Source organism: Podarcis liolepis, assembly GCF_965112155.1.
Source record: "Podarcis liolepis genome assembly, chromosome: 16".
NCBI lineage: Eukaryota > Metazoa > Chordata > Lepidosauria > Squamata > Lacertidae > Podarcis > Podarcis liolepis.
The window spans coordinates 32,468,503-32,482,407 of record NC_139567.1 but is presented as its reverse complement, the minus strand read 5'-3'; the positions used below and the strand labels follow the sequence as shown (position 1 = coordinate 32,482,407).

The window sequence follows — 13,905 nt, the reverse complement described above, 5'->3', positions numbered from 1 at the left end:
TCCCAGCATCCTTAGATTCGGGGAGGGGAGCGCTATGTGCTTTAAAAGTTCCGTTGCTATGCAACTGCGGCGACTTCCTTCCGCTTCCATCACGCGCTTAACTGCCTGTAGGTGGCGCTGCCTTCGTTGAGTCTCAAGTGCGCATGCTCGCCTTTGCGAACCGTCCACCCACACTACAACTCCCAACAGGCACTGAGCTGCTGGGGCTGAGGCTGGCGCCAGAACACGGGGCCCGGCGAGGCACGTCATCCGGCGCGAGGCGTGCTGGGAGCTGTAGTCCTTCCGGCCCTGAGGCGCGGGCAGAGAGGCGGGGCCCGGCGAAGCATGTTCCCTGTCGCCGGCGAGAAGGGCGGCAGCGGCAGCCCTGTTCTTGCCGGGAGGTGAGGATGCCTCAGGGAGGCGGCCCGCTGCCCCCGCCCAAGAGACCGAAGCTGGCCTCCGCCACGGCGCCCCTCGGCTCGGCCCCGCGCAGAGCGATGTTGCTGGCGGCGCCCGGACCCAAGCGCCACACGGCGCCCGCCTCCTCCGCCGGCTCCTCCTCGGGGCTCGACAGCCAGCGACGCAGCCTGCCCATCTTCCAGGCGCGGGGGACTCTGCTCGGGCAGCTCCGGAGCTTGGACTGCGCCGTCCTCATCGGTGAGGGAAGGGTTAAAAAAAGAAACAAACCGCCGTTGTTCTCCCCCTCAAAGGGGGAGGGGTTTGTGGAGGCCACGCCCTTCCCCGAGAGGGTGCGGGGAAAGGGCCTGTGAAATTGTCTGCGATAAGCCCCTCCTTTTCCAGTGTGCAGTGGAGAGGCCTGTGGAACCCCGCCTCCTTTCCACGCTTGAGAGGCGGGGCTGAAGCAAGCACCTCCCTTTGTGATTATTGCAGGGAGGGGGGACTTGTGTGCCTCTCCCTCTTCCCCCCTTGAGGTTGTTAGGGAAGGATTGTAGCTCAGTGGTTAGAGCACCTGTCTTGCCTGCAGAAGGTCCCGGGTTCGAACCCCCAAGTTCAGGAACACCCGGAGGACAATCTCTGTTTTGCGGAACTGGGGGAGCATTCCTCCCTGTTCTGCAGTGGGGCTGAGGCTTACGCGATTCTGCCTCTCCTTCTTGCCTTCCGTGGGCCAATGTAGGGCCAACTTAAAGTGACTGAGCGGTGTCCTCATTCCGCTGGTGAATGGAAGAAAGCGCACACCTGTCAGGCAGGAGACATCCCATCGAACTTGTTGGGCTTACTCTTGAGTAGATAGCTCCACTTGCGTTGACTGTTTGAATCTGGGAAGCCACTTGCTTTTGTTTTCCATTCAGCAGAACGCTGTAGACATGTACAGTGGTACCTTGGGTTGCATACACTTCAGGTTACAGACTCTGCTAACCCAGAAATAGTACCTCGGGTTAAGAACTTTGCTTCAGGATGAGAACAGAAATCGTGCTCCGGCGGCACGGCAGCAGCAGGAGGCCCCATTAGCTAAAGTGGTGCTTCAGGTTAAGAACAGTGTCAGGTTAAGAACGGACCTCCAGAACGAATTAAGTACTTAACCTGAGGTACCACTGTAATTGGGAACTGACCTTGATGTATCTAACATGTGTCTCTGCTGGAGACCACAGGCAATAACCTCCCAATGCCATTTGTTTAATGCTCTGCAGGGGAAACAGGCTCAGGCAAGACGACTCAGATCCCGCAGTACCTCTATGAAGGCGGGATTGGGCGCCAAGGCATCGTTGCTGTGACCCAGCCTCGCCGTGTGGCTGCTATATCCTTGGCCACCAGAGTCTCAGATGAGAAGAAAACAGAGCTGGGGAAACTGGTACGATGGCGATCCTGGTATTTTCCTGTGTGGAGCTGAAGGAATCATAGAGTTGGAAGGGACTATGAGAGTTATCTAGTCTAACGCCCTGCATACAAAAGTCTTTTGCCCAATTTGGGGCTTGGACCCACAGCCCTCCGAGTAAGAGTCTCATGCTCTACCGACTGAGCTATCCAGCCTCAGAAGTTGAAAAAGTGACACGCTTCCCCACTTCCTCTCTCTGCTCTATGTACTTTTCAATTTGTTTATTAATTAATTAATTAATTGAATTTATATATTGCCTTTCTCCAAGTGCAGGACCCAAGGTGGCCGACAACATAAATTAAACAATGCAACTAAAAACATGCAATAAATATAAATATTAAAAACAGTTTAGTAACTTAAAACCCTTGAAAAGCACAAAAAGACATACAACGCCCACTATTGAAAACATCCTACCACAATAGCCAGTTTAGTGGCCAAAGGCCTGTTGGAGCAAAAAAATTATATTACCGTGTATGTTTATGTATTGTTACATTGATATTCCACTTTTTCATGAAGCATAGCTGGTGAAAAATATGTGCCACCTTCTTATTTCTGCACCCCCCCACCCCATGACTCCTACGTTCAGGTTGGTTACACAGTACGCTTTGAGGACCTCACTTCTGAGGAGACGAAAATCAAGTTCCTGACTGATGGGATGCTGTTGCGAGAAGCCATTGGGGACCCCCTCATGGCCAAGTACAGCGTCGTCATTTTGGATGAAGCGCATGAAAGGACAATCCACACAGATGTGTTATTTGGAGTGGTGAAAGCAGCACAGAAGAGGCGGAAGGAACTGGGGAAGTCGCCACTGAAAGTAAGTGGTTAAAAGTGGTGGGCAGGAGTTTGCCAGTTGACACACACACTGCTGTTCATAAGAAACATCAGAGCAGTTTACAGCAATTGCACATAAAACCATACAATAAAAATTGTATGAAAAGTTAAAATCAGACATTAATTAACTATTGTGGAAATGTGTGTTTTCAGTTGCCTGCATAAGCCTGACAGAATAGAAAAGTTTTAAGCAGGCATTAAGACACTAAAGGCTGTGTTTCTTGCCTCACCAACTCAGGGAACGACCAGTGATGCTTCTGCAAATGATGTCAGTGACAGAGCTGAAATATAAGGGTTCAGGCGCTCCCTGAGGTACCCTGGACATAAATTGCTGGAGGGCCTCATATTGATCTCTTATGCTACTTATCAAGCACAATTCTCAGTAACAAGGGTGGGTTGTGTTTTTCTTACAGATAATCATAATGTCAGCTACTATGGATGTCGACCTGTTTTCCCAGTACTTCAATGGCGCTCCTGTCCTTTACCTAGAAGGCAGGCAACATCCCATCCAGATCTTCTACGCTAAGCAATCTCAAAGCGATTACCTCCAAGCAGCTCTAGTGACAGTTTTCCAAATCCACCAGGTACCACATTAGTTTCAATATTTTTGAATATCTATGGTACAGAATTAACCACATTTTTTATCCTGACCTTTCTCAGGAACAATTGCGCAAACTTTGCTTCTAATATCTTAAGAGGTATTCAAATGAGTGCAGTTTTGAAAGGTTTTGTATGACATCTTTATTCAAAATGACATTCAAATGTATGCAAAATTTGGCTTTGATATATTAAGAGGTGTCGAGACTCATTGCAATCAGACAAGTTTACAAATCAGAGAGCAGATAAAGTATTAATGTAGATCTTCATTTTTCTGTATGTGCATCCAGTTTAAATAGAATGCTGTCTGCTAGTCTGATCAGCCTCTTCTGACTGCTAAGTGGATTTCCAAGGGCTTAGGCAGAGCAAACTTAACCCGTTCTGCCACCTGCAACCTGATCATTTTAAAGGGCAATACCAGGGATTCAACTTGGGATCTTTTTTTGCCTGCACTGCAGGGGGTTGGACTAGATGACCACTGGGACCCTTCCAACTCAACAATTCTATGAAAGCATGTGCCCTACCATTAAGCTATGACCACTTTCCAATCATATGTGTCTCATTTCTTTAAAGGAAGCTCCTCCTCCTCAGGATATCCTGGTGTTTCTGACGGGTCAGGAAGAGATCGAAGCAATGACCAAAACCTGTCGGGACATTGCAAAGCATCTTCCTGACGGTTGCCCTCAGATGGTGGTGATGCCTCTCTATGCTTCTCTGCCTTATTCGCAACAGCTCCGGGTCTTCCAGACTGCACCCAAAGTAAGTACAGTGGTACATCGGGTTACATACGCTTCAGGTTACAGACTCCGCTAACCCAGAAATAGTGCTTCAGGTTAAGAACTTTGCTTCAGGATGAGAACAGAAATCGTGCGGCAGCAGCAGGAGGCCCCATTAGCTAAAGTGGTGCTTCAGGTTAAGAACGGACCTCCGGAATGAATTAAGTACGTAACCAGAGGTACCACTGTAATTGATGGCAGAAGTGGTTTGATTACTCGGATGCTTTCTTTTTTTAAAAAAACTACTAAACTGCTCAAGATGGACTGTTTCCCTGTAGCATCCAAAATAGACAGAAGTTCGTAAAAACCCAAGAGGAGCCCTGCTGGATCAGGCCAAAGGAGGTCCATCTAGTCCAGCATCCTGTTCTCACAGTGGCCAGCCAGATGTCTCTGCAAAACCCACAAGCAGAACCTGAGTATAACAGCGCTCTCTCCACTCGTGATTTCCTGCAGCTGGTATTCACTGGCTCTAACAGTGGAGGCCAAACATCGCCTTCATGGCCAGTGGCCACTGATAAGCTTATCTTCCATGAGTTAAGTCTAATCCTCTTTTACAGCCACCCAGGTTGGTGGTGATCACTAGGTCTCCCCAGGGAGGTTTGTCTGGCGTCTTCATGGGATGCGGGTGGCGCTGTGGGTTAAACCACAGAGCCTAGGACTTGCCGATCAGAAGGTCGGCGGTTCGAATCCCCACGACGGGGTGAGCTCCCGTTTCTCGGTCCCTGCTCCTGCCAACCTAGCAGTTCAAAAGCACGTCAAAGTGCAAGTAGATAAATAGGTACCGCTCTGGCGGGAAGGTAAACGGCATTTCCGTGCGCTGCTCTGGTTCGCCAGAAGCGGCTTAGTCATGCTGGCCACATGACCCGGAAGCTGAACGCCGGCTCCCTTGGCCAATAAAGCGAGATGAACGCCGCAACACCAGAGTCGGTCATGACTGGACCTAATGGTCAGGGGTACCTTTACCTTTACCTAGGATCCAAATCCTGTTCTGTTGATTCCTCCCTGGGTAGGCCCCCTGTCTCTCTTGGCCCTGAAGCCATTTTCGGTCCCTCCCCAGGTTGCCTGTGGGCAACTCCTCCCACCCCTCATCCTGCTCTAACCAGCCCCTCCAAGACATCTCCTTGGGGCTCATGACACCTTTCCCAGAAGGCTATTCCTGTGCTGGTGGCTCCCACAGCTGAAAAGCCCCCCTCCAGGATATCCACTTGCCGTACGTCCAGTAACAAACAGGGCAACTTGAAGGAGGGCCTCTGATGGAATTACTCCTGCTTTGTTGTTTTTAACGCTTTCATCTTTTCATTTTGAGGAGGTGGCTTGAACCTTTTAAATATATACTTTTACAGCAAGGTACAAACTTAGAATGAACACTGATAAGGCTTTCTTCTTCTTCTCTCCCAGGGTTATCGCAAAGTAGTTCTTTCTACCAACATAGCTGAGACCTCCATCACCATTGCAGGCATTAAATATGTTGTGGACACAGGCATGGTTAAAGCGAAGAAGTATAGTCCCGGTATGTGTGTATTGGACAGAGTCATGCCAGGAGATAGAGTTGAGAGACTAGCTGAGGTAGAGGGTCCTGGGAACACAGGAAGCTGGCTAGTTGTGAGTCAGACCATTGGTCAGTCTAGCTAAGAAGCATCTAAACCAGGTGTGGGGAGCCTTTGGCCCTCCAGAGGTTACTGAACTACAACTCCCATCATCCCGGGCCAGTCACCAATATCAGCTGACAACACAACATCAGCTGGCATCACCCTGTTGACAGGTGAGTGTGGTTTTGAAAAAATGGCCTCGCAGGCCATATTTGACCCTCCTGTCAGGCTAAGATCAAGGTATAGCCAGAGGTTCCCCACTCCTATTCTAGCCCAATGGAAGCTGGGCTAGTTTTCTTCTGGCACAGCAACCCCTGCCTGCAGCATGAAATGGTATAAACATTCACAGTTCCACTGTTTTATTCTCACCTCATTCTGCTGCATATGTGCACCAGGCCAGATGGCAAACCAACTGAGCGACAAAACTGGAAAAGCGTTGATAGCTCCTAAGTAGACATAAGTCAAGTTAAATCCTTGAGGGCCGTATCTGTTCAGTAATGGCTGCTGGTCTCTCCTGTAAGGGAGTTCCTGTTTCGTAGAATTCTAGAGTTGGAAAGGAAGTTCAGCTCCAAAGTCCAACTTCCTATCAGTGCAACAAAATCTCCAGCACCCCAGATTGGTGGTGAGGCAGCCTCTGCTTAGATACTCCTGAAGTCCACCACCTTCTAAGGCATACTTTGCTATAGTCAAAGGCTCTGGCTGATGCTTATTTATTTATTATATTTCAGAAGATATACACACTACTTCACTTAAACCCCCCCCCCTCAAAGTGGTTTACATGGAGTAAAACAATAAAAGTATCGGTAAAAACAGTTAAAAACAACTCCTTAAAGCATTTAAAAAAACTAAAATCAGCAATAAACTAAAACCAGATTAAAACACACAATAACATTAGATTTGTCCAAACAAAAATGTTTTTAGTGGGCTCAGCAAAGAGAACAATGAAACTGATGTCAATAGGCTGAGAGTTCCAAAGTGTAGGTGCTGCCACGCTAAAAGATTGATTTCTTACAAATGCACAACAGATATTTTGCAGTGCTTGTAATAGTGCCAGTTCTGTTTAGTCAAAACCACCTTGTGATTTTAGCCTCTCGGTTTGGTTCCTTTCCTCTGGAGCCACAGAAAGCCTAATTTGCTCCATGATAAATGATCTGGTTAATGGTGGGTGTTTTCTGCTCCTCCCAGAAAGTGGTTTGGAAGTGCTGGCGGTCCAGCGGGTGTCAAAGGCCCAGGCTTGGCAGCGGGCAGGCCGGGCCGGGCGAGAAGACAGTGGGCTTTGCTACCGCCTCTACACCGAAGATGAGTTTGAGAAGTTTGACAAAATGACGATACCAGAGATCCAAAGGTGAGGCTGCTCTTCCCGTGGAGAAGTGTTCACTGCTCTGTGAAGTAAATTTCACGTTGAGTGGAGAAGTGCTCCCTCTTCTGGTCCATCCTGAATCTCATGCAAAACAGTTGCATTGGATCTTCCCAAGTTCATAAGAGAGGAAGCTGGGTGGGGAACTTTGAGCCCCCAGGCCAATCTTGGACTCCAAGGGGCTCCCACTCGGCCCATGAGATTGTTTCCCCAAAGGCACACCCACCTGCCAATCAGCCGCCATCACTGGGTGATGTCAGGTACTCCAGGGGCAGGGCAAGATTCAGTCCTGTTTGGTATCAGAATCACAGCAGAGGAGATGTGGGAGTGTTCAAATATATATATATATATATATATATATATATATATATATGGCCACAAAAAAAGAATTTGCATCACAACGAGGGACTCAAGGAAGCTGTCAGTAAAAGGAAATATATAACTCATTTTAAAATATATATATACAAATATTTATTTGCCGCTGTATAATAAAAGTGTATCATCACAGTTCATTACAGCATAAAAACATAAAATCAGACTTTAAAATGATATTTTAAAACAAGGTGGTTGAGGCTTAGAAGGAGCCACTAAGTGCAATTTGGGTAGGGTGGGCTCACTTGCTTCAGCAAAAGTTCAGGCTGTTTGTGAGATGGCTCTCCTTCCACAGGTGTAACCTAGCTGGTGTGATGCTCCACCTCCTGGCTCTGAGAATCCCGAACGTCCTCACCTTTGACTTCATGTCAAAACCATCTCCAGGTAACTCAAGCTGTTCAATGTTATTCTATCTATACCAGGGGTCGGCAAGGTTTACCAGCCATGGGCTGGATCACTCCCATGGAGATTGTCTGTGGGCCATAGTGGCGCAGTGCAATGCTAGAAATCACGTCTGTGCATGTCTGCGGCGCTGAAAATTGCATTGGCTCATGCCCAGACGCTGAAAATAGCGCCTGCACAGAAGCGTTTTCGGCGTGTGGACATGCGCAGACACAATTTCCGGTATCTGCGCGTGCACAGACGCAATTTCTGGCGCCGCTCGGCGAGTCCCCGCACCGCGCTGTGCTGGTTTAGCGCAGCAGGCAGGGGACTCACTGAGTGGGTGGCTCGGGGGCTGGTAAAACGGTCTTCATGGGCCGCACGTTGCCGATCCCTGATCTATAGTCAGCAAAGCAGTTACACAAAGTCTAGAGCTAACCTGAGGAACGTGCCTGCTTCTAGTGGCTAATCGTATGTAGTGATTATCTATATACTGCTGTCGGATTGCTGTGCACGTTGAGCTGGGTTCCCTTGCACAGGTGGGGACAGGGCTCTTGTGCCTGGGTCCTGCTTGGGCATTTCCCACAGGCACCTGGTTGGCCTCTGTGAGAACAAGATGCTAGACTGGATGGCCCATTGGCCTGATCCAGCAAGCTCCTCTTATGTTCTTATGCAACTTCTGATACCTGTGGCTTGTGACCAGCTGTGTGAGCCTCACCCCCATCTCCTTTGTCTTGACAGAAGCGCTCCAGGCGGCCGTGGAGCAACTGGCCCTCCTTGGCGCAGTGGAAAGGAAAGACGACCAGCTGATTCTCACCCCCCTGGGAAGGAAGATGGCGGCATTTCCTCTGGAGCCCAAGTTCTCCAAAGTAAGGAAGTCTCCTGTGTTTTGTTTCCCGCGAGACAAATTAGATCCTTCTGCTTGCTTCTGTTTTCTTGCTCTTCAACTTCACTAGCAAAACAGAAGAAAAGCACAGCCACGTCTTCCTCTGTTTTGCTTTTCTGCCTTCTTTACGGTTGAGAAAGTGGTAACTGACTTTGGTTCCGCTCCCCTAGTGAGTCCAGTACTATGTGGAAAGGAAGGAGTTGGTGTTTGAGCCCAGGTATCCAGCCTGGGAGGTAGGGTAGGTGCCACTCCTGAGCTGGCGCTCTGTGCCATCGCCAGATGTACATGTAGCAAATCTGTAGCTGTGGTAGGATTTCATCTCCTGGAAACCCCTTCTGAACTCCACAAGCCACAATACTGCCTAGCAGTGCCCAGTCTTAGCTGTCACAGAAGTGGTGACCCTGCTGTGTCTGGGCTTTTCCATCTTAGGCTTAGAAGAATTCCCAGCATACAGGAAAATGGTGTATCAGGGAGAAGTCTGCTCGTCTATGTGCAGAAACATATTCTTTAAATAGAAATTATGTCATGCTAGATTGCACCTGCAATCTGAAATGGTCCAGGCCAGTCACAAGTTTATCACTTCCACGGTGTGGCTCTTCCCATACTTGACCTATAACCTTCCAGTTTGGCATCCTATACAATTCCTCCTTGCCAGGCGATTGGCTCGCTTGCTGAATCTCATCATTTTTAAAAGCAACCTCTTTCTACCTGTGTTTGGCAGACCATCCTGATGGCCCCCAAGTTCCACTGCACAGAGGAGATCCTCACCATTGTCTCCCTGCTCTCCGTGGACAGTGTCCTCTACAACCCCCCTTCGCGGCGGGATGAAGTACAAGCCGTCCGGAAGAAATTCATCTCGAGTGAAGGGGATCACATCACGCTGCTGAACATCTACCGAGCTTTCAAAAACATCAGTGGCAATCGGGTAAGTGCTCAGGGCAGGTTTGACTGGGCAGGTTTTGGGTGCTCCTTTTTAAAATCCCATCTTCTGTAACACTTAATTTGCAGGGGGCTTCCTGACCTCTGTTCTGACAAGGATGCTTTGATACTTAATTCCTACGTGTTCAGAGCAGTCATTTTAAACAGAACGTTTTGAAAAAAGAAATCCATTAAGAGTCACTGATGCTTCCCTTATACGTGTAATGGCAGACATTAAGTAATGACAGGTGCCATTAAGTAATTATTTGATGTTGTTGAACTCATAAAAGTGCTTAAAGTTTTATAAGCACTGTACAGATATTAGAGGATAAGATTGTGAGCCTGCAGGCAGGGACAGCACAAAAGGAAAAAGAAATGGGGAGGGAAGAGGAGAGCAAGCAAGTTCAGAAAGTCAGAGCAAAGTACTTGTCTCTCAAGGATCCTGCAACTATATATATTTTTAAAATCAAGATTACCTCTGAGCATGCACTTCCTTCAGTACCAGGTAGCCAACATTCAGCCTTTGGTATCTGTGGCTAGGCGTCAAGTGCAGGAAAACATTAATTTCCTTTCTTTCTTTTTTTAAGTATTACTATTTAGTGACTTATCTCTGGCTTCTTACTGGATTTTGTTGTTGGGGGAGCACCGCTCAATGTTCTTAATGCTACTACTAGTGTACACAGCTGTCTGTCTGTCAGTAGGTAGATACAATGTGTGTTCATTCGTGTATGAAAGTTGCAAGGTGAGGTATATGGAGCTAACGTCTGACCCGAGCAGTTAGACTTCTAATTTCTCCTCTCGCACTTTCTCCTTTACCTCAGGAATGGTGCAAAGAAAACTTTGTGAACAGCAGGAATATGATGCTGGTCTCAGACGTCAGAGCTCAGCTCAGGGACATTTGTATCAAGGTAACTATAAGGAGGCTTCAAAATGGTTCAGCATGTACCCTTTTTAATGAGACCCAAGTTGTTATTTTAGATGCCAGCCAGGGGTGGGACAAAAAGGGGAGGGAAGCAATAAAAGTGCACAGAGAACAAAAGAAGAAGCAACTCCTCCTGTTAGTATTGAAACATAAATCTGAATCATACAAGAATAATAGTCCTTGACAGGATTTGCCAACCGGTGTTTTCGACTAGAACTCCCATCAGCCACAGCAGCATGGCACAACCAAAATAAAAGCGATCTGGCAGCCTTGCTTCAGGCAGTGGTGGAACCCAGAAAGGGATCTCACACAGGAGGAAACACAAGGGAAGGTGCTGTGGGCTTAGGTTTGCTATGCAGGTTTGCGGTTCAAACTTGAGCTGGTAAAAGTAATTATAGGATGCTGTTCAATTTGCCAGGCAGCAGCTGAATCTGTGAAGATGGTGGTGCGTCCCCCTGTTCATTACAGAGTGCCTGGAAGGGATGGTTTTTAAACTCTGTGCTGTCCTCATCCTGTTGTTGTGTTTCTGTTTTGCGCGTCACCGCCCAGCTTTCCATACCGCTGGAATCCTCCCGATCCGACACAGGGAACATCCGCCGCTGCCTGGCGCACAGCCTCTTCATGAACACAGCCGAGCTGCAGGCGGACGGCACCTACGCCACGACCGACACGCACCAGCTGGTGGCCATCCACCCCTCCTCCGTCCTCTTCCACTGCAAGCCGGCCTGCGTCACCTACAACGAGCTGCTCCACACCAACAAGTGCTACATGAGGGACCTGTGCGTGGTCGACGCCGACTGGCTTTACGACGCAGCGCCCGAATACTTCCGCCGGAAGCTCAGAGCAGCCAAGAACTGACCCGGGGACAAGGGAAGGAAATCCTACCCACCGAACCTTCATTGGCCTGAGCAGTATTTGTTCTCAGCCAACTCCGGGGCTGCATGCCAGTGGCAGATGCCACCAGGCCGCATTTTCGCATGCACACCTGTATCGGACACATGCACGCACAGGCACACAGCCCTCCCTCCTCGGTTGAACAGTGCAGATCACGTTGGGAGGAGGGGTTCCTGTTTCCTCCCTGCTCATCAGACTTACCAACCCGACAATTGGGTGGAGAGATATAAGCCTCTCTGCCCACCCCCAGCATTGCGTCTACATTATTTTTATTTCTCTTCTTGCTGTATTGCCAAAACTAGTGGGGTCTTAAGCGGGATGGGAAGAAAATGGACTGAGAGCTGTGGGTTAGCCACCCTGGCCAAAGAATTTGGGGAAGTGGGATTGGGGGGGGGGAACTGAACGCACAGGGATTTGAGACTTTCCGCACTGATCAGAGAATGGCTTCCCAAGTGGCTGGACCTCGTGCATCTGCATCCACTTGTGAGCAAGTGCTTCCTGTAAAGTCTCTTTCAAAAGGAGCCTTGCGCAGGTACATTGTGCCAACTGCATCTGCGCATCAGCAGCAACTGGGTGACTGAAGTTTCATTCCAAACGATCCTTCTATTATTGTGCCATAATGTATGTCTTAGGGCATCCGTGTCCTCTTATCTGAAGGAGGACAGAAGAGCTTGGAGCTCAGTAAATTGGAAAAGAGGTTTGTACCCAAAGAAAGCAGTTCTGTTTATTTGAAAATGGCCTTGAAACAGACTTTGTCAACCCTCTGGTTTCGCATTTTGGTGTCACAGTAACATGAATCGTTTTGCAAGGGGAGAGCAGTCTTTCAAAGCACACTTCTTTTTCGATATGAGATGCTAATTTTACTCTTTCCCTCATTCGCCATTGCTCATCTCAGGGGTGGAGAATCTTTTCCAGTCTGAGGGACACATCCCTCCCTGGGCAAACCTGCAGGGTCAGAGGCAAGACAACAGCTGGGACTCCTCCCTTTGTGCAGCAGGCTATGTTCCAGCCTTGCAAAATCCAAGCACACAAACACCCATCCATCAGGGCAAGGAAAAGGTGTTACTGCAGTAAAGGACACATCTCAGCCAGGCAAAAGGACTGAGGAGGGGGCGGTGCAAGGCCAAAGAGGGGCGTGGCCTAGTGAGAGTCCCAAGAGCCAGAGAGAAATATGAAAGACTTAATTTGCCCTCTTCCGGGCCTGAAGTCCCCCACTTCTGGTTTAGCTTGGAAGTTCCTTTTGCGCACTTTTGCACCACGGTAGGTAGCACTAGTTGTTCTGTGCTTAATTTCAGGGAGGAGAAAGATAACAGCTACTCAAAACTGGCAGCGTCACCCTCTGAACTAAAAGCCCCTAACCCTTGATTGATAGCAACTTTTGCCATGCTGGTGAACCTCCAGCTGTTTTGGACCACAATTCCCATCAGCCCCCAGCCACTTGCCAATCAGAGGAGATAATCCTGTGGTTGTCATAAGGACTAGGAAGTACACCATCTTGAAACTCCACATCTTGCTTGTGTTGTTGACAGCCGCAACGCACATATTAAGAGTTACAGGGCAGTGGGTAGAGAATCTCTTATTGTGAGAACAAGGGAGATACCAACACAGTCTGTTTTGCCAGTAGGTTGACTCCTCTGGGGAAAAGCACCTGAGCTGCGTAATGGAGAAGGAAGATGTCCCTCTGGGGGAAGGCTGGAGACCTGCCAAAAAGCCACTAGATAGCTGACAAAGAGAGAAAACTCTTCTTTTCCAATTCATTTCAGCAGTGCTCCCCTGTACAAAAGGTGAGACCAGTCATCCGGTTAATGACTAGCCTGGTCACCATCAGGGACAAGAAATCCCATGAAGGCAAGTGAGCATCTGGTAGAAAAAAGAGGCCAATTCCTCCAGCCGCCTGAATTCATGCTGGTTGCAGATAAGGGGACTTGCTCTACCACCATTTCTGTGGTCAACGATGCAATGAATCCTGGGGTTTAGTAGTTTTAAATACCAGTTTTTGCACTGGAAGTGGGTTTTTTTGTGGTTGTTTGCATTGATTTTTTTCCAATCGTATTTGCATCGTATGATAGGTTGATCGCATATATGAATCACCCTGCCTCAAGCAGAGTGAAGAAGAGAAAAGCAACTAAAACCACATCATCACTCAAAGCAATTCCCAAAGTAAACGAATGCATAAAATAACTGTCCTGAAATATATAAAAAACCCACAATTACTGATCAGGGCAAACATCAAACAAGTGTAAAGTGATGCATGTCAAGGCAAAGAAATCCTAGCTTCACATTTATGCTCGTGGGCTCTGACTTGATGGTGACTGACCAGAGACAAGACCTTGGAGGTGTGTGGCAGCTGTGAAACAAATTTCATGCTGAGCGCCGTTAGGGAAGGAACTGAAACATACCAGTTTTTACACAAATCTATAGTGTGAGGACCACATTTGGAATACAGTGGTACTTTGGGTTACAGATGCTTCAGGTTACAGACACTTCAGGTTACAGACTCCACTAACCCAGAAATAGTTCCTTGGGTTAAGAACTTTGCTTCAGGATGAGAACAGAAATCGTGCAGCGG

The 13,905-nt window shown here is 48.3% G+C and overlaps 1 protein-coding gene across 1 annotated transcript; it reads left to right on the top strand.

The window, feature by feature from the left end:
- The first annotated feature begins 128 nt into the window (after positions 1-128).
- On the top strand, positions 129-12,050 carry DHX33 (DEAH-box helicase 33). Its single transcript, XM_083479252.1, has 12 exons — positions 129-636; positions 1,629-1,789; positions 2,400-2,627; positions 3,058-3,228; positions 3,815-4,000; positions 5,416-5,527; positions 6,792-6,951; positions 7,631-7,719; positions 8,458-8,585; positions 9,324-9,527; positions 10,342-10,428; positions 10,992-12,050. Exons 1-12 carry the CDS (start codon positions 144-146, stop codon positions 11,298-11,300), a joined length of 2,328 nt encoding a protein of 775 aa, XP_083335378.1. The 5' UTR covers positions 129-143; the 3' UTR covers positions 11,301-12,050.
- The last annotated feature ends 1,855 nt before the right edge of the window (positions 12,051-13,905 follow it).